This window comes from Pituophis catenifer, unplaced genomic scaffold, assembly GCF_029215685.1.
Source record: "Pituophis catenifer annectens isolate HBS135680 unplaced genomic scaffold, rPitCat1.0.hap2 SCAF_7, whole genome shotgun sequence".
NCBI lineage: Eukaryota > Metazoa > Chordata > Lepidosauria > Squamata > Colubridae > Pituophis > Pituophis catenifer.
In genome coordinates this window covers 51,134,297-51,160,167 of record NW_027256887.1, presented here as the reverse complement: position 1 = coordinate 51,160,167, position 25,871 = coordinate 51,134,297, and the positions used below count along the sequence as shown (strand labels likewise).

Here is a 25,871-nt window from a genome sequence, read left to right as displayed (position 1 = left end):
ACTAGGGAATTGTAATAATTGAGATACTATTAATTGTATATTGTGTTGAAAGCAGAAATGGTTAAGTTGTGGTTTGGAGGAATATATGGGGGAAATTATTTGGTTGTTTATTATTGGTAAATATAATTAATTGATTTGTAAGAAATTGGATTGCATGGAAATAATTGGAATATTCATGTTCATATTGATTAATATACAAAAAAGGTAGTTATATAACTGATTGATTTATATTAAAATGTTGAATTTATATTAAACAACTAATATTACATAATTAACCAATGTGAGGATGGATATAAAAATAGATGACAATGGGAAGGGGTATAATATAGAATAGAAGGGAAAAATTGAATTTGATTAAGATTAGAGATGAGGATGAAGGGTAATATTGGTTTTTTACAAAAATAGATGAGGAATAAATATGGCAAAAAGGAAATATAGAAATTGTAAATTTAATTGAAATGACTAAACACTGTTTAAATTTGTGAACCGGCCAAATACTCTGTTCAAAGAAAATACATTGTATGTTTGTATGTGTGTTTCTAATTATTGTTATTTATTCATATTTGTTCTCTTTTATTCTTTAAAGTTTAACAATTCATTCTTTTATCTTAATATCTTTATATTTGTTTGGGGTTGGCTTTCTTTCCTTTCATCTTTTTTATTGTACAGCAATCTTTCTCCTCAAACCTACCACCTCTCTCTTTTCTTTCCTTCTTACTTTCTCTTCCTCCCCCTCTTCTTCTCCTCCCTACTTCCTCTTCCTTTCTCCTTCTCCTCCTCTCTTCCTCCCTCTCTTACCCTCACTCCTACTCTAATTTCCCTTCCCTTCCTTCATCCCTCTCTATTGCTGTATCCTTTTATGCATATGGACTACTCAGAGGGCTGAAAAAGTTATTTCTGACTGGTCCTCGCACTTTTGACCAGTCCTCGAACTTACGACTGTCCTCACATTTTACGTTTTTGCCCTATCTTGTCACCATGGTGAAGAGAAGCAGTTGTGAAATGAGTGACATGGTTGTTAAGAATGCTACAATGGGCATAAATGATGACCAGTCATAAGTGCGAAGACCGGCCAAAAGTGCGAGGACCTGTCAGAAATCACTTTTTTCAGCCCTCTGGGTAGTCCTTTTGTGCATATGGACTACTCAGAGGGCTGAAAAAGTTATTTTTGACTGGTCCTCGCACTTTTGACCAGTCCTCGAACTTACGACTGTCCTCACATTTTACGTTTTTGCCCTATCTTGTCACCATGGTGAAGAGAAGCAGTTGTGAAATGAGTGACATGGTTGTTAAGAAAGCTGCATGGGCATAAATGTAAGGATGGTCATAAGTGTGAGGACTGGTCAAAAGTGCGAGGCCCAGTCAGAAATGACTTTTTTTCAGCCCTCTGAGTAGTCCCTATGCACATACCCACGCCCACCCGGTCACATGACCAGCTAGCCACGCCTACACAGTCACATGACCAGCTAGCCATGCCTACACAGTCATGTGACCAGCTAGCCACGCCCACCCAGTCACATGATTGCCAAGCCACACCCCCAACTAAGCCACGCCCACAGAACCTGTTGTTAAAAAAAATTGAATCCCACCACTGCCTGCAAGGGATCTTCCTGCACTCCCCCCCTATATTAACAGGGATCATAGCAAATAACTATCAAATATTGAATACAATGAAATATTTATGTCTAGGAACACTCTTTTAAGCGTCTTGAAAGATGAATGAAAGATGAATGAAAGATGAATGAAGAAATGAAATCCCTAAATTTTAATTTAGTGTACAGTACTCCATTCTAATAACACTGCAATCATTGAAACCATTTTGGTCAAATTCAAAATGCAATAAATGACATTGGAGGGTTCTAGATCCTAATTTGGGTATATTTTCTGTTTCAAATTTAACATTCCATTATATAGTCTTCTTTAAAAAATCTGTTAGAATCCTAATTGTACATAAATGCTTTAAATACAAAATTTATCTTTGAAATACTGAATGTTGCCCCTTTGGACTGTTTCCTCAACTGACACATGTCATTTATCAAGTTTGAAATTTATATAACCAAAAAAAGATTAATCTACACCAGAATGGATAATTAAACTTAGAAATACAAGGAATGGTCTTGTATTTTTAATATTTTAAGATAAAATATATCTGGAAACATATATTTTAAGATGATTATCGGGTGAAGAACAAATTGTGGAATAATCAGAATACTTTCTTCCACTTTTAAAATATTCTTAAACAATATTAAATTTCATTTACATAATTATAATTCACAATATACAAGGACTATTAGTAAATATAGAGTTTAAAAGGATTAAAACCTTGGCTCAAATCCTCTTAAGTATAAGTATTAGACATTATAGAATGCAGGTAGTCTTTGACTTAAAACCACAACTGGACCCAGGCTTTTGGCTGTAAGTCATTGTGGTCATAAGTTGAGGCACCCACATGACCAGCCCTGACTTTTTCCCAATTTTTTTTTTTTTTTTTTACTGTTTTTATGGTGATGGTTAAGAAATCATGTGGCTGTAAGTCATTAAACAAATCCATTCTCTTGAATGGGTGTCTTTGTCAGAACCATAAAAAAAAATCACAAATCATGATCACGACTGCAAAATGCTGCAGCTGCTCATAAATGCAAGCCAGTTGTCAAATGCTCAAGAAGTGGTAATGTGGGAACACCACAATGTTTTACGATGGCTGGAAGTGCTTTACAGGCCATAAAGCACTCTTTCCATAGCCTTAACTTCAAATGACCATTAAACAACTGGTCATAAGTTAAGGACTACCAGTAAAGTAAACCGCCGCCATGGTTAAACTTAATAGGAATGCTCAATGTTAAAAAATGAACAACATATGAATCTGGCTGTAAAACTGAACTTTATATATAATGGAATTAGCCTTTTTTGATATATATGTTAGTAATCAAACTCACATATGGTTTATAATGTGGCATTGGAAACTGGAAATATTTTTTCCCATTTATCTTGTAAACTTACCTAGTAAGCAGTTGTTGCTTATATTTAGTTTTTCCAATGACACATACGAACAAAGCGATACAAGTTGTGTCAAACTAGAAGAAAAAGAAGAAATCAACCAAGAGTTTTATAGACATTTGTGCTAAACCTACCTTCTAGGTGCTGGCATATAACAGGCCAAATATAGCTAAAAGTCAGGCAATGATTCATCATCTGTTACCAACTTATAAATTGCTTATTAACTGCCTTAAATTGTGGATACTTCCTTTAAGTAGCAAGGTAACATTTTTCAATGTGCCAGCAATTGCATAAGAGCTGCAGCTTTCAAAGTAAGAAATGAATGATTTTTTTTTCGAGATGACATTGTTTATCCAACACATATTTCATACACAAAGGACAGAGATATAAACAAGTAGAAAGCGCACCAATGGGATCACCATTATCACCGGTCATCGCTAATCTTTTCATGGAAGATTTCGAATCCAATGCTTTAGAAAAAACTGTTAACAAACCAAAATTATGGCTCAGATATGTTGATGACACTTTTGTGATCTGGCCACATGGAAGAGATAAACTAGAAAACTTCTTAGTATATTTGAACAGCCTCCATCCCAAAATAAAGTTCACCATGGAGATAGAATCAGAAAACCAGTTACCTTTCCTCGATGTATTAATTTATAAAAAATCTGATGGCACCTTAGGTCATACCATCTATCAAAAGAAGACACATACGAACCGCTATCTCAACGCCAAATCACACCACCATCCAGCACAAATAAATTCTGTTGCCAAAACATTGACCACAAGAACTAAACGTCTGGCTGATGAAGCACATTTACAAACAGAATTATATACACTAACTAATGTACTGACATCAAATGGGTTCTGTAGAAATAAAATCATCAGTATTATCCAACATGCAACACCTAGACAGAAGAAAAAACAACAAGAGGAACAAAACAATGGGAAAGCCATCTTGCCCTATATAAAGGGAACAACAGATAAAATTAGCAAAGTACTGTATAGACACAACATCAAAACCATATTTTGCACAGATAGAAAGATATTGTCCATTCTGAGAAACCCTAAGGACAAAATAGAATTAGAAGATCAAGGCATATACGAAATCCCGTGTGCTTCCTGCCCATCAACATACATTGGACAGACCAACAGAAGAATGAGTGTGCGCATCGAGGAACACAAAAACTCAATACAAAAGCAAGAACACACATCATCATTAGTTCAACACATAAATACAACAGGACATAATATTAATTTTAATAACACAAATATATATATATGCCTTCTTAAGTTTTCGCGGGTGTGCATATGCAAAAAATTAAAATCTTGGGTGTTTTCCTGCGTCATTGTAAATAAGTTGGTTAAAATATTTAAAATTCTGGTTAAAATACCAGCTTAAAATCTTCTAAAAATCCTTATAGAGCACTCTGCAAGGTCTTTAAAACCTCAGCTAAAATCCTACCAGTGACTTTAAAAGTTTTTCTTATAGCAACGTTTGGACAGGCTCACAACCCTGTCATCTTCAGGCTCTTGTTTCATTTAGAAGCGATGGGTTCTCTGTTGTGAGGTCACAACGGGAGAAGGACGGTGTAGAAATAAAATTATTCTAATTATTCTATTCTATTTAAGATCACTAGGGATTTTTTATATCTACTGTGAGATATAATTTATTTTATCCATTTTATAAATTCTCTACAGAATTCATTCTTCCAAAAGTTTGAATAGAAAGTCTAATTCAGATTGTTCAATGTTTTCTTTGCATACAATTAAGGTGTTCAAAATATTCTAAAATTTCTAGCACAATTCTATGTTGTAGAATAACTATTAACTATTTTAGATAAAAACCCATATTATCTTCATGAATAAGTTCTTGTAACATTATTTACAATCTAACAACTAGGATCATTGTGAATAATTTAAAATAATTCATTAATTATACTGGTCAAATCTTTAGGTATTAATGCTAAATTTGCATCTTTCTAAATCATCTAAGTGTCGAGCATCTTTCCACCATTAAAATAAGATTCATCATATTTTGCAAAAATTGCATAAATTTATCCTCAAAACATTTATCACAAGAGCCTGATAACCCAGAATATCATGCCGTTCATTCAAATCTCATCACATTTACTTTGATGAGAAATGCTTATCTTCACTGGAGATTTCTTTATTTTTTTTCTTTTTCTTTTTAAACTCATCTGAAATAGTCTTGTTTTCTCTTGGCTGTTCTTTTTAAAACTTTAAAATGAAGAATTAATGTAGTTATTATAACAAGCTATACAATATACATGTTTAGTGAAAGTAATAATCAGTCAACAAAAGGCCTCAATTATGTGGCCTCAAACACACACATACATACACGCCACACACTCTTCCTTTTCTACTAGCCCACATATAGATTTCCTTTTTTTTTTTTTTTTTTGGTAAACAAGTTTTATTTAAAATGTTCTTTCATCATACATATTTTATGAACAGAGCGTTGACCGGGTCACATCTTATACATCTTATATATCTTAATTTTTATAATCTATTCTCTTCCTGCTTTTTCCAAATTCATCCCTTTTATATAATTCTTTATCACAAATTCATCATTTTTCACCATATCTTGTTATTTCATCTCTCTCCCCAAGTACATTTTACATATTTCCAATTTCAGCCATATTTCTTTATCTTATCTTAATCTCTTCTTAACACATAATACATAAAGAGTATCACTATCTGCTCTTTAATTCCTAATTTCTTACAATAACATCAATTATCTTACTTCTTCATTTACAGTATATATTTTTCAAATCCCATCCCACTTTTTAACATTTAAATTTTGTCTCTTAATTTAACTTGTCTTCATAATTAAACTCCATTGCCATTTCATATTTGATCTGCTATTCTGTTTTGATATAAGCAATATACATCATTATATTTACTTCTTACATTAAAACCCTTTAACTTATTTGACCCACAATTAATAATATTAATACAGTTCCCTTAAATCTACTAATATATAGCTTATTTTCCTACCTCCTTTCCACTATTCTTCCTCTCTTTAACCATTTTCTCTTGGTCTCTCCAAAATTCTACTTCTTAATAATTTCCTCCTTTTATCCCATTCTTTTAACTTCTTCTTTTTCTTTTTCTATTTATTATATCTTTTCTCCTGAATCCTTTTTCTCACTTTTAGATATATTACTCAAGTAATTCTCCCCAAGCTTTCTCCTAATCTCTTTCCACTCTTTCCTTCTTTTCCCTTTGATTCTTTTTGGGGGAGATATTCCCCCCATCCACTCTTATCTAACTGCTTTTTGCATTCAATTCTTTTTCCGTCAATATTATTTCTTGCTCCTCATTTATGCTCCCTTTTTCCTGTTCTGTGTGTTCCAGCAAAATTTCTGACTTTTTATTACCCTTTAGTTATTCACATATGTTTTTAAACATCTCAATTAATTCCTCACACATCCAAGATTCCATATTGTCAATTTTAAAAAATTGTTAAGACTTTTGATTTATATTTAATTAAAATTTTAAAGTCCATATAATCTCTTTTTAATTCCAAATAGTATCCAATTGGAATATTTATTCAATCCACTCCAAATTAAAACTTTATTATCTTCCACAACCGGTGAAAATCGAAACTAAGCTGAAAAACAAATACTCCCTAAAAGTTCTCATAGTTTCTGAATTTATCTTTTATTAGTCAAGGTCACAGCTGTTATTTTCTCTTCTACCTTCCAACCAAGATTGTAGTTCTCTCTTTCCACCTGCAGATGTCTCTCTCAAATCCACAATATTCTCAGAGCAACTAAGTATCGAAGCTGTCAAAAATATTTTTAATCCACATAAAAAGTATTTTCCCTCAGGTTTCTTTTTCTTATATTATTTTTTGTTTCTCCAAATCCAATTTTAAATCCAGTTGTGAAATTTTCTTTCTTGGGCTTTGGTTCAGATTCCGCTCCTGCACAAAAAACTTAGTCCGGTTGCCCCAGCTTCAGAGCAGTCATTTTTCAATGGCTGCCACCCCCGCCACCAGTTCAAAGAGCAGCCTCCGACCTTTCAAGGAACTTGCCGGTTCCTCTTGGTCATCCGAGGCACCTCTCCTTCTTCACCGTCCCTACAGGATGGTTCCAGTCCGAAGACCCCCCGACAGCAGTTTGTCCAGCTGGATTTTTGCGGAGCTCATTGGAGCCTGCTATTTTTCCAGCTGGTCTTGCTGCGACGCTTCTGGTTTCTCCCCACTTTATAGATTTCTAAGATATTTAATAAAATTTTGGTGGAATAAATACACATGTTTTAAATCTGTTCTACAACAAATATCTCCGTACCTATATACCATAAGGCTTGAGCTCAGGATCACCTGAACGGATGATGACAAGACTGAATAACTAAATTAAGTTAAAGAGACACCTCCTCACAACTAAAAATAGAGAAGAATTTAAGTAACTTGGACAGGCACATAGTTTTGCTATGGCAGTTAATGCCATAATGCCTTTTAAGCACACACCTAACTGAAAATGAACTATCAATAAGATAAAAACACTTTTAAAATATTTAAACCAAGTACAACATTTATAAATCTGGAGCACAGAAATCATGAATAAATGGAAAATCCAATTTATAGGAAACAAGATAACAAAGAAAGCATCATAACAGGTTGCAGAACCTATCTGATTTTGACTGGTCTCCAAAAAACCAAACAGGGTTAGACATGGTTAGTATTTGGGTGGGCAAACACCAGGGCATTTCAGGGCTGAAGACAAAAATGGGTAGTTGAAAACTTACAAAGAACAAAATGTCAAACTGCTTCTATATTTTGCTAAGAAAACATTGTGATGAAAGCATGATTAACACAGATGTATCTGTGTAATCTACACGGGCCAAGCTCAATTTAAAATAGCTGTAAAAGTATAATACTACACAGGCGTAATATATATATAATAGTACATAAGAAAATTATACACCGCTCTGTATTTTCATTTGACAAATCTATGGAAGAAAACTGCAACTAAAGGGAAATGTATACTTCTCCAAGGAATAGTTACTCTAAAAGGTTGCAAAGCAGATGAAGAAAAAGAGAGGAGACATTCTATTGCTTCTTCAGTTAATTTGCCAGTCCCTCATTTGAAGTTTTCCAGTCTGACACCTCCACAGGTTACTTGATTGTTTCTCACAGCAAATCATAATATGAATTATACATTGAAAATGGGTTCTGTGTTTGCTTTTGTTCATCCCACCCATCCCATCTTTTTCTTATCTTTTACATTTTAAGCCCAAATTTAGGCATTGTTATTCTACTCTTCCTTACCTGGAAGATTTTTGAACTTGAAGGTGACAAAAAACAGCTATTTTTAAAAAAAAGAAGAAGAAGGAAGGAAGGAAGGAAGGAAAGAAGGAAGGAAGGAATTAATTGAAAATATGGTGTACTGAACCTGAATATGTATAGAGGTTTTTTTTTTTTATTGTGTCATTAGGGTTCTTTGCTTATCAATGTCTCTGACTGAGATTCATTAACTGAAAATCAGCTGGCTTGAACATCACACATCTTTAATTCTCTTTGGTCTTTATGCTTCTGTTTATTTTACAGTGGTGTTATATTATCTATTATTTCTAAATCTAATTGAAAAGTACTGCAAGTGTTAAATAATAAAAACTGCATTTTGTTTATCTCAAATATATGAAATTTGATCAGAGATTACTGAAAATATTTAGTGATGGAAAGGAATATCTCTAATCTATTATTCTAAGTTTTGTTAAAAATGTTACAACTTTTTCTTACCTCCAATTTGCAGAATATACGGTACCTAGTTTAAAATCACTTTCTTTTGATTTTCTGCTACTCCTTGATTGATTTTCTCAGCAAAAATAACTCAGTAATGAATTATCTGCTTAAAGTGTATTTAAAATTCATTCTTATAGGTAATTGTGAATTCTGGAAAGTAGATTCTGGGAGGTGAGGCAAAATATTTTGCATATGATTTGCTATTTTAAACTGATATTTAGTTTTGATAAATGTTACTACATTCCCCAAATTTGTAAAGAGAGAAACTAATATAAATGGAAAACTATGAAAGCTTTTTGTAGAGGATAGATTGCAAGGCAATATTTGTGAGATGTTTCAGATACAGGTCAATTTATCCTTTCTTTCCAAATGTTATATTTACTCCACCAGAGTTAAAAATTGCAGATTGACAGTTTATAATTTTGGACAGAACAATTAACAGTAATGCTCAGCAAAGTGTTTAATGAAGCACATCCATTACTAAAAACTTAAATTATGGCTATCATGAATTATAGAGGCTTAATTACTTGGAGCAGCAGCTGATAACTCAAATGTTGATGTGATGGTGTTCTTAATCACTATTCAAACATATTTTATGGTGAGTGTACTACTTATTTGTAAAATAAGTATTGTCTATGCAGTAAAATTATAGACCAAGATAAAATAGAAGTTAATTTGAGTAACTATCTGTTTGGTAAATTTCACATCATATATTACGTTTTAATAATGACATATAGAGTAGCATGATGTAGAAAACTCAATGGTTAACCTGTTTTTTTTAGTATAAAATTCATATTGTGTGCTCTACTTTAAATAATAAGATCCTTTTCAGTTTGTCATTCTATAGTTTCCTTTTCACTGGCGGTCTTTGTCCTTTTCTTTTTTCTTTTAAAGGAAAATTCAAACCAGAAAAACAAAAGACATTACAGAAAACTTAATACCACTTGACCTTGTCCCACTAGCCCTGGGCTTTAAAAGGATATAAATTACAAAGACGATACAAAACCAAAAAGATATTTTTTAAGAATCCAATAGCTTCCTTTTTCTGGTATCATTTAAACTCAAAGCACTCACAAAAACTGGACAGTTAGCAACACAAGTATAAAAAAAAGTAAATTTGAAATATACTTGAAATTACACATATGCAGAAGAGAAAAAAAGTTTCTTAAAGTCTACAATAAACATATTAAACATGCCCTGGATCCAAAATACAATTACTGTTTGCCTGCTTGATGCAAGCAGGTTTTCCATGATACCAACAGATTTTTCTTCCAAAAAGTGAAGTTTAAACATTAGATCTTTGAGATGACTTGTTAGATTATTTATAATGATAGCATATTCATTTTAACAATGAATTAAAGATATATGAATAGAATAATTTATAAAATTTAAAAGGCAACATACTTTTCTTTTACAAAAAGGAATGAACTAAAATGTATTTTATTTTGTGTTTCACTTAACACATTTTGCAAAATATTCAGTAGGGTAATATAACAATTCAGATGAATATTTTAGTTCAAATTTTAAGAGATACACACATGGTTAAGGCTTCAATGTTAGACCAATTTCTAAGTTGAAGATAAATCTCACTGAACTTAGTTTTAGTGTGATGCAGAATTATAGAATTGCAATATCCTTTGACTCTGTCCTCATAGAAACAAACAGCATTCCCAGTAGAAGGCTGTCGTTTCTTGAACATTTCTCTCTGGTTAAGTGATTTATGTTGAAATAAAGACCCTTCTTCTCAAATACTCAATCGGAATGAACCGTCCTGTAACTTAAATATATATTTTATATAGAATACGGAATAAAAGAGAGCAGATTGTGACTTTCTTTTGATAACTTTTCAGGTATTGCATAGAACTATAGTATCAGAAAAGGGACCTCGGAATTTGTAGTGAATAGGTAATCCCCCATTCTCTGAGGAGAGACATGGCAAACCTTTCTCTTCTTCATTCAACCAGGCAACCATTAAACATAGCTGTGAAAGCCACATCTCTTTTGCAAGCTGGTGAGGAGGCTTGGACAATGCATTTCCTTTCTCCAGGAAGATAGGCAGTGCCAGTGGAAAAGTTGCCACAATTAGAAACTGCAACATGCAGCTGAGCAGGAAATAGATATGGCCAAGGTCATAGCCAGGAGGGTCACCTACTAATATTTTACTTTTCCTCTGGGCATCTCCCTGCTCAGTACAGGATCCACTAAAACAGTCCTTCTCAACTGTTTTACCCTGAAGGTACCTTGTGCATAAGAGTTTAAAAAAAAATGAAAACATAACAACACAATTCACTTCTCACCGACACAATCATATTTTACAACGTTCACAACAAAATGGCAAGTTAGCAGCTGACTTGTCTGTATAAAAATTATTTTCATGTAAATCCATTGTACAGTACCCAAAGTTCAAAAAGCATTTTTGCCTCAATGACAAAGAGAATGGCCATTCACTTTGTGTTTGCAAGCCTAGAACTCACAGCTTAAGTGGCAGCATGTTCTACTGGCCAATAGCCAGAAATTTCCTCTCACATTCTAGCCTGAACTTCGTCCTTTGCACTTTTTACTAAAGGGTTTTGCTTCTATTCTCTTCTTCTTATATAATCACTCCTACTGTATTACAACATTTCATAATATTTAAAGAATGCTATCGTATTCCACATCAGTCTTATCTGACTCTACTGAATGCCTTCAATTTTATTTCATAGGAATTAATTTCTTAATTTCTGAATAAAACTAATATTAGCAGGATTCAAGATGAGATTTTTTCATCTACTGATGTCATTGGAAAATCTGCCAAATTCTCAATAGAAATATACACTGTATGATGGATTTACTCTTGCCCGACAAATGCTAACTTCTGAGAACTGCAGGCCACAAAGCACCAGCTATATGGTAAGCTGTTAATGATCAGGATATATTCTGGTTCAGCCAAGGGGTAGCAGCAGTTGTACACATACTGTTTCAGTAGCTGATAACAAGGCTAATTTAATATGTTTATATATTACTTTCTCTAAGAAATAGTAATTTAAGTAATAGAATCCAATAAAAAAAAATCTATAAGAGTGCCAATCATTAAATATGGACTTTGAAAAATGGGTAACTAGTGTCCAGGTGTCTGCAGAGGCAAGGGAAGGAAATGATGAGAGCAGTGTGGTGCCAGGGGTAGGTTCTACTTACCTTTACTACCGGTTTTCAGCGGGGATGGACGTGTGTGGTCGCTTCGCATGTGCAGAAGCTTCTGATGACATCAGGATCAGTGGGCGGAGCCTCCCACCGGTTTTACTACCAATTCTATAGAATCGGTCTGAACTGGGGGCAACCCACCACTGTGTGGTGCCATTGTGATGCAAATTATGCCTCCTTTATATATCTATCATGGTATTATTAACATATATAAAGAGGTTGAACCTACATTAAGATGGTGTGACACCATTTTTTATCATATTGCCAAAAGTAATGGAGCTTGCAAATATAAATTTAAACAATATAAAATTGTACATCTATTTAACATGTATTATTCTAATATGTTATTCATAAGAATTCTGAGGACCAATTGATTTCTTAGCCCTAAGCTTCGTTTAGCACGATTATGCAAAAGAATTGAAAAACATGGCACGCTAAAAAACATGGCATGCTGAAAGATAAGAATTAAGTTCTTAAATTAATTATCTGCACAGACAATCCTCAATGACTGAGAAACTCCAATGAAAAGATTCTGGTTTTTATTGACAAAAATTGATATATGCAATTTTTATTTATGTATTGTAAACATATACTAACATCTAAGTAGAATCCTACTTATTTCACCCTTGCAAATTTAGAATGAACTGGAATCAACTGTACCATTCAAAAAGATAATTTACTTGCTGGCCCCAAATATTAGTTTGTACAGTATTTGGGGCCAGCAAGTAAACAAACAAATAGATCATAGTTTAATATAGTATGTGAACAGAACCATAAACTTTTGAACCTATTTGGGGCAAAATCACCTCTTATAGTTTCTACAAGTAATTCTCAATGTTCTAGCAATGATAGTGAGTCAAATGGGTATATTGTCCAATTGTTTGCATTTAAAATATATTTGGAATGTCAGCAATGTTTCCAGAAATATTTAGGCATTACCAGTTGAATTATGATCAATAAACTTTATTTGGAATCATATTAACATTTAAAATCATTTTTCCTAAACTAAAGATGAAGGCTTGTTTTTATTAATCACTTGCAAATTTGACTTTTCTATTTGGATCTTTAATCTTAAAAAATATATGGATTCACAATCCTAACATTAATAAGGATTTCCTGCAATCAACAAAAGAGGAAAAGACAGTCAATGCACACTCTTGAGAAAAAAAAATCCCACAACTGTAGGATAAAAGCAAAGGAACAGCTTTTCTTTCAACAGCTTATTTCATTACATTCAATCCTTTCTGTAAAGAACATCCAATCACTTATGCCATAGAAAAGCATATGGAGCTGCTTAGAACATAGTCATATTGATAAGGCAAGTACAAATATCAGCTACTGATATTACTTTTTTACTGCTTTAATCAGCATTTTGCTGATACTGTCATCCATTCTAGCTATATCTACAGTCATGGCTATTCATTTTGTCCTCATTCTCACTTTTGCCTAAATGATTTATGTTAAAGATGTTGACACATAAAGCAGACTTAGGGGAAGTTTTTGCTACTAGAAATGTCAGCCAGATATCTGCTCAGTGATTATGACAAAGTGCTTCCTTCCACACAACAGGAAGTACTTCACCAGCTGTCAACTGTAACACAGAGCATCAAAAAGAATGGTAAAGGGGGGATGGTATGAGAGAGTTTCATGGACTGATATATATAAGACAGCCTATAGGTTGGTAGTACAGCATATAATTTATATCCCGAAGATCCTGGGCTCAAGCTTTTATATTTCCAACTTTAAAAGACAGTCTGAAAAAGAAGATCTGGAAAATATCCCTGTCAGAAAAATGCATCCGGATCTGCTTCTTTTCTTCAAAGGATGTTTTGTTCAGATCAGAAAAAAATAAAATAGATAAGAAAGGCATTCAATAATGTTCAATACAAAAATAATAATAAAAAAAAATATCGCTATGTAGAACCCGCCTCTTTCAAAGATTTTTGAGACTCAAACTGCAATCATATTCTGTTTGAGAGTAAACTCTTTTGAATTCAATTTGATTTACTTCAATCCTATGCACATTTATTTGAAAGTAAGCTACATTTCACATAATTGGATCTCTTTCTGAATAGACATCTTAGATTTGTGCTGTAATTTTCACAGAATGACAGAAGTTGTATGCCATCAATCCATCATAGATTTTTAGTTACAAAAATCAATTGAATGTAGAGTAGGTACAGTGTCATTAATTTGTTTTGAAATGCAGTACATGACAAGATGTATTTTTGAATACTACAGTGTTAAGGATTCTAAGTCTACAATAAAAGATTTGGGTGGACCCATAACCCACTACAATTTGAAATTTTTACAGTAAAAGCTTGTAACTTCATTCAAAGCTGGCTGCTAAAATGTCAATAACTTGCATTACCATGCTGGCAGTTAGCAGAAAAATGTAGGGTACTACTCTCTTTTTTTTTTGTAATTGCTTTCTGCCAATAAAATGTGTTAATTTTACCTGTTTTGTGAGATGAAAAGTATCTGTAGCAAAGGCAGCCAGTAGTCAGTAAATTTTCCCAATCTGGATATGTTATTGTCTTCCAAGTATAATTCTCTTAGCAAAACATGATTTTCCAACTTGGGGAACTAAATATAAATTAGTAATTAACAAAACAATGCAAAAGTAGCTGAATTTTTTTCCTCCATAAATAATCTTTATGTACTAATTTACTTAATGCAAACCATTGTATATCAGTTACAGTTACTATGGCAGTAATCCTAAATACAAATATTACAGCAAAAAGCTATCAAATTCATAGTTTCGATTAAGTCTCTAATATAAAGGTGAAGTGATGGAACGGGAATGTGTTTCGTTATAATACCATTGTACTGTTTACATCAAATTCCAGAGAAAGGTAGACCAGTTACCTTAATTATTACAAACATAGTTTAGAGACATTTTCAAGTTTCAGTATGATGCAAGAACTAAATATTCTGAATCACTTCTATACGAACACTGAAATTCCTTCTCTCCAAGATACAAATTTCCAGCTACTACACATCTCTCTCATAGGAGAATATTCCTTATCTTCAAATATTTGCCCCGTTCATAACTTTTTCAGTTATCTGATATGCTTCTGACACTTAATCGAAAACAGAAATTGTATTTTAATTATCACACTGAAGTGCATATAAGAACATTAACATATTGCCAATTTGTTATTCAGGCTTCTTTTTGCTTGCTGTGAAATTCATGACATGCTCAAACATGTATTTTAAAAAGTCAGTAGGTACTTCTGGCAACTGTAGCTAGTGAAATGATAATTCATGTACTGTGCATGTATTTGTGTGTGCATGTTTCTCTTTATAGATTTATGTCACTGTGTCTATAATATATATCTTCCTCAATTCTTTTTACTCACATGTCTGCTTACATCATTATGTCAACAAACACAGATATTCACTCATACTTTTTTAATAGTGCTGCTGTAATATAAATCATGACATAAAATGGAATTCTAAATTATAGATTCCTTTTGAAGTAAAATATAAAATATGAAATGTTACTTGGAAAATGAAATTGTACAAATCCTTTTCAAGACAATAAAATACCCTCAAATTAAGAAAAAGGTGCCCTCTTTTCTGAACAAGGAATTTATCTAAAATGAAATTTATTATCCAAAAATAAAGGAAGAGTGCTTTTTGATCGGGCATTATTGGATTTACTTCTATACACATTTCTTTAATTATTTAGTTTTGCCATAGAACATCAAGTTTTTACCTCATTGAGATTATTTCCTTGTAACTTCAGAATCTGAAGAAGACCACAATCTTCAATGCCTTCAATATGAGTGAGATGATTAAAGGAACAATCTAGATATAACAGAGTTGGAGTAGCAGAGAGCCCTTTTGTACTGATCAATTGATTGTGATCCACAGCCAGTCGCTGGAGTTTTTTCAATGTCTCCAAGCCTCCTAAAAACAAAAAACAAAAAATTATATTGTATGACATATTGAAATTAATTGTATTTGATTAATTTATTTATAATGGTATACTATTTGGTTTTAATATTTTTATAAAATATGCTTATAAAATAAAAATCTATCTTCCATACTATAATTATTATTCAAATTCTCTTGAAACCAGAAATATTAGTTTAGTGCCTGTACACAATATATTTCATTTTCTATTTTTGAAATTATGTACCGCTATATTATTCATGAAAAACAAATACATTTCTTTAGCATTTATGTTTTGTCCTTCAACAAATTCTTATTTCACATTTCATGATTAAAACTTACCCAAACTGACAACAGTAAAGAAAATCAGTTTGATTTTTGTTATCTGTACTTTGTCTGCATAAACCTTCCAGACAGGTACATCCTAATCACATTAGACTTGATGACTGAGTCTGACTATATGGGAAGAAATCTATCACCCGTCATTATATCACAAAACAATATAATGTATAGAAAAAAAGAATTTTATAATAGATCCTGAATGCTGAACCAAGAAAGAGGGAAAAAATGTTAAACGTTAATACAATAATACATTTATATGTATCATTATCTAAGATTGTGCTGCACTATAAAAATAACAAGGACTTTTCTTAATAGAGAAAAACTATTTAAGCTAAAAACTAAAATATTATTTTTTTGGTATATTTTAATCTTGACTACTTTACTTATGAGGACATAATTTTAGATGTGCTTCTGATTTTATCCCCCAAATTTGCATATATCTTGTTGAATTGTCTGAAATGAAAATAGCTTCAGAAGCTAACCAGCACCACCTAGTGGATTCATAAAATATAACAATAGAACAAAAACAGTCATTTAGATTTGGTGGAAGGATGTTGAATTATTTCATCTGAACTTCCAGTTTGGGAAAAAAAAATGGAAATACAAATGCATCTCCACAGACACTTCCTGAGATGATATTACAACAAATATCTTCCTCCTAGTCTAACATATTGGTTTGGATTTCTACACAAAATAGATATTCCTCAAGGGTTATTATGAAGGTCGAATTAAGTAAGATTGTACATTGTTACAAATAATTAATAAAAGACATAGGGAAAACTTTTCATTCCCCCCCCAACACAAAATAAAATTTGCCTCTCAAAATCATTAAAAGGGGCTATGTGGGTAAGCTCCTTTCTACCATATTACATTTGTTTTCTGCAATAAACAGCACAGGGAACCTTTGGGGATGATCTTCAGAAGGAAAATCTTGATCATCTTTGGTACTGATGAAAATTAGCAAATAAAATGTTATTTTGAAGAAATTCACTACTCTCACATCTATGCTATTTTTAAAATAATTTATTTGAAGTACAGTTGATAGATTCATCACATTTCTTTAGAAATGGATTTCTTTAGAACTTTTTCAGAACAAATAGGTTTTCTTAACAATCACATTTTTATCACTTTTCTCAGGTCCTCTCTTTTGTTTCAGAGGATTTAGAAATAAAAGAAACACTAAGAATTAGTTAGATTGACTAAAACATTAAGCCTTATTTTAAAGTGACAGCTTCACAATTTCCAGTACTGTATAACTATGAGAAATTCTATTGGATTTAGACATGAAAGAAGTGGAATGCAAGCATATTTTTGTGTGATTCCATGTTTTTAAAATGATCAATATATTTATGTGTAACATGAAATGTAAGTCACACAGCCTACCAACCAGACTTCCTCAAAGCAGCAGATGATGAAGACAGAAAACAAATTGATTTTCTTCAAAATCTACTTTCTTATTCAGACTCTTCTCATGTATAAGCACAGTGTTTTCATTATATATACAGACAGGACAAGAGGCTTTTACACTGTTGGCTGGGTAGGCTTCATAGCCAAGACACATTAATTTGTATTATGCCATTTTCATATTAACCTTTCAGATACTCTACCTAAGGAAACCTATCCAAAACAAGAAATCCCTTACAGCAGAACTGGCACTGAAGACAGATTCCAACATAGATTCCAACATTTCAGTTGGTCCACGTTCTTGGTTTATCTTGGATTTCTGATTTTTGACATTTAATGAACACCAACATTCATTAGAAGCTTTGGGGCTGAGAAAACGATGTCATTTTAAAATGAGTAATAACAAAATCATAGCAAATGGAATTGACTGTTTAAAATTTTTAAATGTAAAAAGCATCTAACTGTCAAGATTAATATACTCAGTAAAGACTAATTTTTTTTATAACCATTGAACTCTATTGTCTTTCACATACTACAGAACATGTAATTTTCTCATATAAAAGTTTTTTTTACAGATACATTCAGACCTCATATTTGTCTAGCTTATTGCTTGAATTATGTATAATCATAATGCATTTGTGTTAAATATTCTTATAGTTTGTATAATGTTGTGAAATCAGAGTTATAGCTATGAGATGGGTGGCCATATAAATGATTTAAATAAATAATTAAACATATTTGCAACCTGTATTTGTGTGAGCATTCCTGTGCGAAGTAAAAAGTTCCTTTACTGCTTATCAGACATTATGCCCTTAATTATTGTTGTTTAAGTTGTATTTAACTTAAAAATAGTGCAATTAAAGATTAATGCAAAGATTAGCATGTATAAAGCAAAAACAAAACACAAAACACCACTGTCTTTTACAACTTATTTTCAAGAGTCTCTGTTGATTGAGATACAAAATCATACTTTAAAATAAAAGGTGGACACTGGGGCGTAATGTCCATTTTGAACCATAGCTAAGTATCTCAGAAGAATAATCCACAATAAGATGGCATCAAGAAAAAATGTTCCAGTTATGCATGTTAGGTTTGTTCTATTTGGTGTTTGGCATGAGATGTGTGGTGTATGCTTTGCCTGAATTTTATATCTGTTGCATATTTATTTAATTTATCTGTGGATTTTTTCATTTTTGTGGGATGATACAGACAATGTCCCAATTGTGACTGATCATATTTACATTGACAGATTTACACCAACAATTCAGATATACACAGTGGTGAGATTCAAATAATTTAACAACCAGTTCTCTGCCTTAATGACTGGCTGAGTGGGCGTGGCCATGATGAGTGTGGCCAGGGGGTGTGACAGGTAGGACTTGGCCTCCTGCACGCCCCCGGGAGCAAAAATGGGCCACAGGGGGGATGCACTGCACCCTGTTTTGGGCCTAGTAGGCCTCCCTGCAGCCTCCTGGGAGCAAAAATCGGCCACGGGGGGGGTGCACCCCCCGTGCCCCATTTTGGGCCTAGTAGGCTTCCCTGCACTTATGGGGTGGGGAGCAATTTAACAACCAGTTCATCCGAACCAGCCCGAATCAGCTGAATCCACCACTGGATGTATAGGTAGTTCTCGACTTACAACCATTCATTTAGTGATCATTCGAAGTTATAATGGTGCTGAAAAAGCAACTTATGACTGGTTTTCAGACTAACAACTATTGCAGAATCCCCATGGTCACATGTTCAAAATTTGGGCAATTTACAATTGGCATATATTTTCGACCGTTTCACTGTTCCAGGGTCATGTGATCACCATTTGTAACCTCTTGTCAAGCAGGAATTTCTTTCAGTTAATGCCACAGTCGTTGGAGGTCAGGCAGAATATAAATCTAAATAACAATATTTACCTATCAGAGATCCTTGGGGAGAACTCAGTAGATGAATAAAAATGCCAAATCCAGTCTAAATATCTAGCTGACTGTGCAACCAACCATAATAATAAAATAATTCCTCCTCCTCCTCCTCCCCCTCCCCCTCCCCCTTCTCCTCCTGAATATTTAAGACAGTTGATGTGAATAAGGGAATGGATTAGTTATGTGGTCACACTGAAAACTATTTTTTCTTTAACTACGTAGTTTCTGGGTCTTTTCCATACTGTATTGATGAATAGCACACAATAATTGAAGAAGATATTTGCCAGGTTAGCTCTTAAAAAAAACTTCTTGCAACATAAGTGAACAACTGCTTGGCTTCAAATGCTGATTATTTCATCTTGTATATTTCCTAATCACTAGTCAAGTGGAATAGGGATATTGTAAGCTGAATTCTACCATCTGAAGGATCATAAGATGCCCAGTAGATAATACATTAAGTCCCATTTAAAATCTAAATTTGTCCATAGCTATATACTCTAAAGAAAGAACCGAACCAAACCAAACCAAACCAAACCGAACAACAGGGTTGGAAGGGACTTGGAAGTCTTCTAGTCCAACCCCCTGCTCAGGCAGTAAATCCTATACCATCTCAGACAAATGTCTCTTCTTAAAAACTTCTAGTGTTAGAGCACCCATAACTTCTGGAAGCAAATCGTTCCATTGATTAATTGTTCTAACTATCAGGAAATTTCTCCTTAGTTCTAGGTTGCTTCTCTTCTTGATTAAATAGTTGTGAAATACTATATTAAATAGTAATAATTGTCTGCAGCTGTGAACAAACTAATTTCCATATTTTGTTTGCCTTTAACGGATCTTACAAACAAAGTGTGCTATGTTTATTAAACTACCAAACATACAGTCTACATCCAAAATATATGTGGCAGAATAGAGACCCTCCACCAAAACTACTATGACTTCCTGTAATATTACATGCAAACTCTTCTTCCTTCATCATAATAAATTATTAATTTGGAGAAATTCATAACCAAACTTGAGAACTCAGTATCGTTAAATCAATCCTACTTATTCAACACATACGTATTTTTAAAAAAGATATACTACAGAAAATAGATTTCAACAAATAGTAGGAATTAATTTTTCCTAAGACAGAAAATATTTTATATTTACATGAATTAAATATGCTAAAGGTTGCAACTCTATTATTTATAATTAGTATCTTACCAATTCGGGTTATTTTATTATAGGAAAGTTCAAGATTCAAGAGATTACTGCAGCCATATAAACCATGAAGTGATGAAATATTATTTTTGTTCAGAATGAGAATGCAGAGGTTTTCTAGATTCTCACAATTAATCACCTGAATGTTGTTCTCCTATTTGGGGGGGGAGAAACAAAGCAAATCAAAAACATAAAAACAAGTTCAAGGTAAACAAAATGTATTCTATGTTTTAATCCCATGAGCATCTACTCAGAATTAAGTCTCACTAAATTAAGTATAATTTTTTATATACTATATATTTATAGTATATAATATAGTATATTATATAAATATATATTTATATATTATAAATATATACGGTAATTTATTTCCATATCATCTTTTGCTAACTGGCTTGGTACTTGGAATTGACTCCCACTTGAATAACATTTGGAATTAGGATGACAGTTTCTAATTTATAATGAAAAAGATGAAATATCATTAAAATCAGGCTGATTATAGTAATAATCTTAAAGAAATATTTAGACATAGTAGTATGTCATTCAGAACTGAATTACTTTCATGTTAAACATTCTTCTCAAATTAGAACACTGATGCAAACATATCTAAGTTTCCAGTCATAATTTTCACATTTCAAATGTATTTAAATATATTCATATCTTGATTGCTGTAGGCTTTAATGTAGCAAAATATTTGGAACAGTACTTTTGTTTTTATTGTGCAACTGTGAATAGTTCTGAACTATTCTGAACTGTGAATAGTTTTTCAGAATAGTTCTGAAAAAAAATGCTATGAATTATAGGACAACGATTACATTTTAAATGCTTCATAGGATTCTTCTGTCATCTGATCAATTTAAGCTATAAAAATTACACTGTTCCATTACCCTGACTTTTAATATGCATCTCTAGTTTTCAAATAATAAAACATCAAATCAAAGTAGCATATAGAGCATGGCCTTTAACATTCTTTCTATCCTCTTAGTAATAGCTTTGCTCTGTGTCATGTCACTGGGAGAAAGTGACATGACACAGAAATTGCTACATTTTGAGTCACTGTCTGATTGCTTTTTTTTTTTTCATAGGAATGACCAGAGGAATCGTCTGGATTATTTCTTTCTCCGCTGCCCACAAGATAATCCATTCTTTTGCCATCTGAAAAAGAAACTCCCTCCAAGATGTAATTCACTAGACGCTCTGATAGCGTTCTCTAGAGCCATAGGCTGATTCAATTCAGCATCCAGTGCATTTGGGAACTTCAAATTGGTAGAAGTCATAGTCCCATTCCACTCTTGTTCCCAGCAGCCAGTATTTTAAGGCATGCTGCAATAAGCATTACTGATTTGTTCCAGTTCAGACAACAAGAATAATTTAATGATTGGAGGCAGGATGTAAAGTCATGTTTACATAAATCCCCCTTTTGGGCTGAAGTATTAATGTTTTAAATAAAGATTCTCACAGTAAGCTTGGGAACATTTCTGACTTTTTTATCAGCAGAATTACATACAACATTGTTCTCCAGTTCAGGGGAAATTGTTTGGATAGAGAATGAGAAAGCATGATGTCACAGCTAATTCTCAGTTTCTAAGTTTAATAGAAAAGTGAGCCTTGTAGTCTCTTCAAATATTGAAAAAAAATGGGAGATCTGCACACTAGATAGCATTACAGCTTCTCAAATTATGCATATCGAAAGCATGTTTTAAAAAAATAATTTCTGGGAATATTAGTAGTTATATTCATAAATACTACCGAATTTCATTTTACCCTGAAACCATTTACAGATGATAATTTTGTGCATGGACTTAAAGCACCCCCAAATTTGATTTTTTTCTTAACATAAACCTTTAAAATAATAGAATTTTTTCCTGATTTTTTATAAGAACAGCTTTCTCAAATTAGAAAAAAACTTCTTTCACTTATTCTGAGTGATGATTTTTATTATTGTGGCTGCCTTTCTCATTTTTATTTGATACTGAAAAATGTATTAAATTGATAAATTGATATACTCTTTGAACATTATTATTCATTTTTATGCAGCTTGTAAATCTCTTTTATTTCTTTTCACCCCTTTCTTTGTTTATTTCTGATTTTTCTTCTTTTTCTTGGATGCACTTTTAAATATATATTAAAATGAAACAAAAATATAAAAAATAAAAACTAATTTTAATCCAGTTATAGTCTGCAAACATCACATTTACAACTCAATCACTATAGTTGGAAGAGATGGCTACAACTTAAAATAGTTCACTTCGACATACAGTAAAATACATGGTACCTCTACATCTATATATTTCAAATCCTTGCAGTCACTGAGTCCTTCCAAGGCAAGCAATCCACAGCGTCTAAGGCTCAAAAACTGAAGCCTTGCACATTGTGATAATGTGGACAGGCTGCAACCAGGCAAATCTTGAAAGTTAACTGTGGTCACCTATATGTATCCAATAAGAAATAAATACATTTTGATAACATTTGAATTGGATAGCAATAAAAATGGCAATTCTACATAGCTGAGCATGTTTTCTTAACCAACAGCTAAGAAAAATTCAAAATAGTTCTTGTGGAAAAAAATATTTCTAACCTGGATCAAACAGACAATGCTATTCAAAACACATGAAATTGCATTTATACCAAGCCAGTTGCCTGCCTAACTGAATATTACCCACTCCTGAGTTGTGGAATCTATCTTTAATCACTCATTCAGGCACTCATTTCTACATGGTTAATAATATATTCCTATGAAAGCATGCTGTTTGCCAGTTTAGGTTATACTGCAATCAAATAGGAATCTGACCCCGCTTACTGAAAACTGCTCTTTATTGAGTGCAAGAAATTCTCCTGGACATTAAATGGAGGATTGCGGGCCTTCCTGCAGATTAAAACCTGCATAACTTTCAGGTAACAACTAGAAGAACAACTTTTAAAAGTCACTATACATAAATACTAATAGTATTTACAGGGCATTGGATAGATTTCTAGCATTGATTTACCTGTTGCAGAGAACTCCAGGGACCCGCCTGAATTATAATAGTAGCACTCAATGGAGGCATCTGGTCAGATGAGCATTTCCGAGGTTTGCTTCTTTCAACCATTTTCTTCGTCTGGTGTTCCTGATAAACTCTGGACCAAGATTTATACATTTTCATCCAAGCCAGTCTTTTAGTTTCAACAGAATCAGATACAAGTGGTTGTTCAAAGAAATTGTTTGAGTTCTCACCTTTGGCCCACTGATTATTAACCTCCTCATGAATTTCTTTTGGAGCAAAATCTACTTTACTATTTTCTGAAGCAGAAGATCTGGCTACTTTTCCAGTGTCCCCAGAATCTAACTGAACATGAAGGTAGTGTATGATACTTTCCTGATTAACTATTGCACTGGTTTCAAAACTAAAAGCATTTGTGTTGCTATCTTGCTGACATTCTGCAGTTTCTAAAGAATTTTTTACATTATTCTCCAGTGATTCTTCATTATTTATCTCAATATGTTCTTCTCTTCCTGATTTTAACTCTTCATCTTTACTTCTTCCAATATCATTCCATAATTTATCATTCTTTTGTTCATGTGTTTCTTGTTCATTTTGTTCCTTGTACTTTTGGTCTGATGCTTGTTTTAAATGTTTCTTTTCCATAATTAGCTTTTTTGCGTCACTATTATCTTCTTGTTCTTTTAACTTTTTAGTTTCTTTTTCTTTATTTGTTATGTCTAAAGCTTTATTTATACTTGAGGGTTCCAATATTATTGCAGCTCTCCTTTCCTTTTTTACTTTTATATTTTCAAAGGTTTTACCTTCCTCTTCTGATTCTATTTGGTTAGCTGCATTTTCAAGTTCATCTCTTTTCTGGATTTTTTCATTTGTGTTTTCTACTTCCTTTTCTACTACTTGCTGTTTCTTAGTTTGTTCAGTATCTTCAGTTATATCTTGAGATTCAGTACTCTTTGCTGTCAAAAATTCTAGTTTGTTTTTTTCTTCATTTTTCAATTCTCCAATAATTAATTCTCGTTGAAGTCGCACTATATCTTTCTTTTTTTCATATTCTTCATGCCGTCTCATCTTCTCTTCATTTTCTTTCTTCTCTTTCTCCTCTCTCCTCTTTTTTTCTTCCTTCTTTTCTTGCATTTTTTCTAAAGCCCACCTTTTCCATCTTTCCTCCTTTTCTTTCATTTCTTTTTCCATCATTTCTTTCATTTCTCTTTCTTTTTCTCGTTCTTCTTTCTTTTTTTTCAAGACAGGACCAAATCTTTTATACACCATGAAAGCTCTAAATGTTCTCTGAATTTTTATAGCTGCATTATTCTGCTGTTCCAACAATTGTTGTCTTTCTTTTGCTTTCTGTTCTTCAAAGGCCTTTTTTTCTTCTTCTATTTGTGTGTGTAATTTCATAATGAATTCCTGTATTCCAACAAGACAAGATGCTTTTATAAGGAATACCACAACTGTAAGCTGGATAGCTACACATTAACACTATTTCTATAATGAATTTACATATCTGCAAATCTCATTAGTTTCTTGAAGATTAAAAAACGGAGTTTTCTATGTATTTCATATGGAACCATTACTTTCTGTTTATATTCCATGTTTCCCATTTATATTCTAATATTAGTTTAGTTTAGTTTTAGTTTTATTTGATTTGTATACCGCCCTACTGCCGAAGGACTCAGGGTGGTGAACAGCCACAGGATAAAAAACATAAATACAAAATTTAAAACTGAATAAAATTGAATTAAACAATTTGGCTGAAGACAGATTTAAAACACCCCAATAAATTAAAAATTTATTTATTTATTTATTTATTTATTTATTTATTTATTTATTTATTTATTTATTTATTTATTTATTTATTTATTTATCATATTTGTATACCGCCCTACTCCCGAAAGACTCAGGGCGGTGAACAGCCAAGATAAAATACAAAGACATAAAAAAGTTAAAAAACCATTAAAAACAGATTAAATAATTTAGGCTCAGAAAACAAATTAAAACATCCAATTTATCTAAAAAACATTTAAAACCCAATTTAAAAGCCAATTTAAAAGAGAGAGTTAGGCCAGACCAGCCTGTTGGAATAAAAATGTTTTTAGGGCGCGGCGGAAGATGCGTAAGTCTTGGATCCTCCGTATCTCCGGGGGGAGCTCGTTCCAGATGGCAGATTAAAATTTATGTTTT

The 25,871-nt window shown here is 32.5% G+C and overlaps 1 protein-coding gene across 1 annotated transcript in view; it reads right to left on the bottom strand.

The window, feature by feature from the left end:
• LRRIQ1 (leucine rich repeats and IQ motif containing 1) overlaps positions 1-25,871 on the bottom strand; it is a 101,707-nt gene that overhangs the window by 62,864 nt on the left and 12,972 nt on the right. The window contains exons 8-13 of the mRNA XM_070947349.1: positions 23,697-25,097; positions 22,985-23,137; positions 20,713-20,863; positions 15,672-15,865; positions 14,409-14,536; positions 3,001-3,074 (exon numbers count right to left, since the gene is read on the bottom strand). Of these exons, the coding sequence (XP_070803450.1) occupies positions 3,001-3,074; positions 14,409-14,536; positions 15,672-15,865; positions 20,713-20,863; positions 22,985-23,137; positions 23,697-25,097 (2,101 nt within the window). The remainder of the gene's footprint in view (positions 1-3,000; positions 3,075-14,408; positions 14,537-15,671; positions 15,866-20,712; positions 20,864-22,984; positions 23,138-23,696; positions 25,098-25,871) is intronic.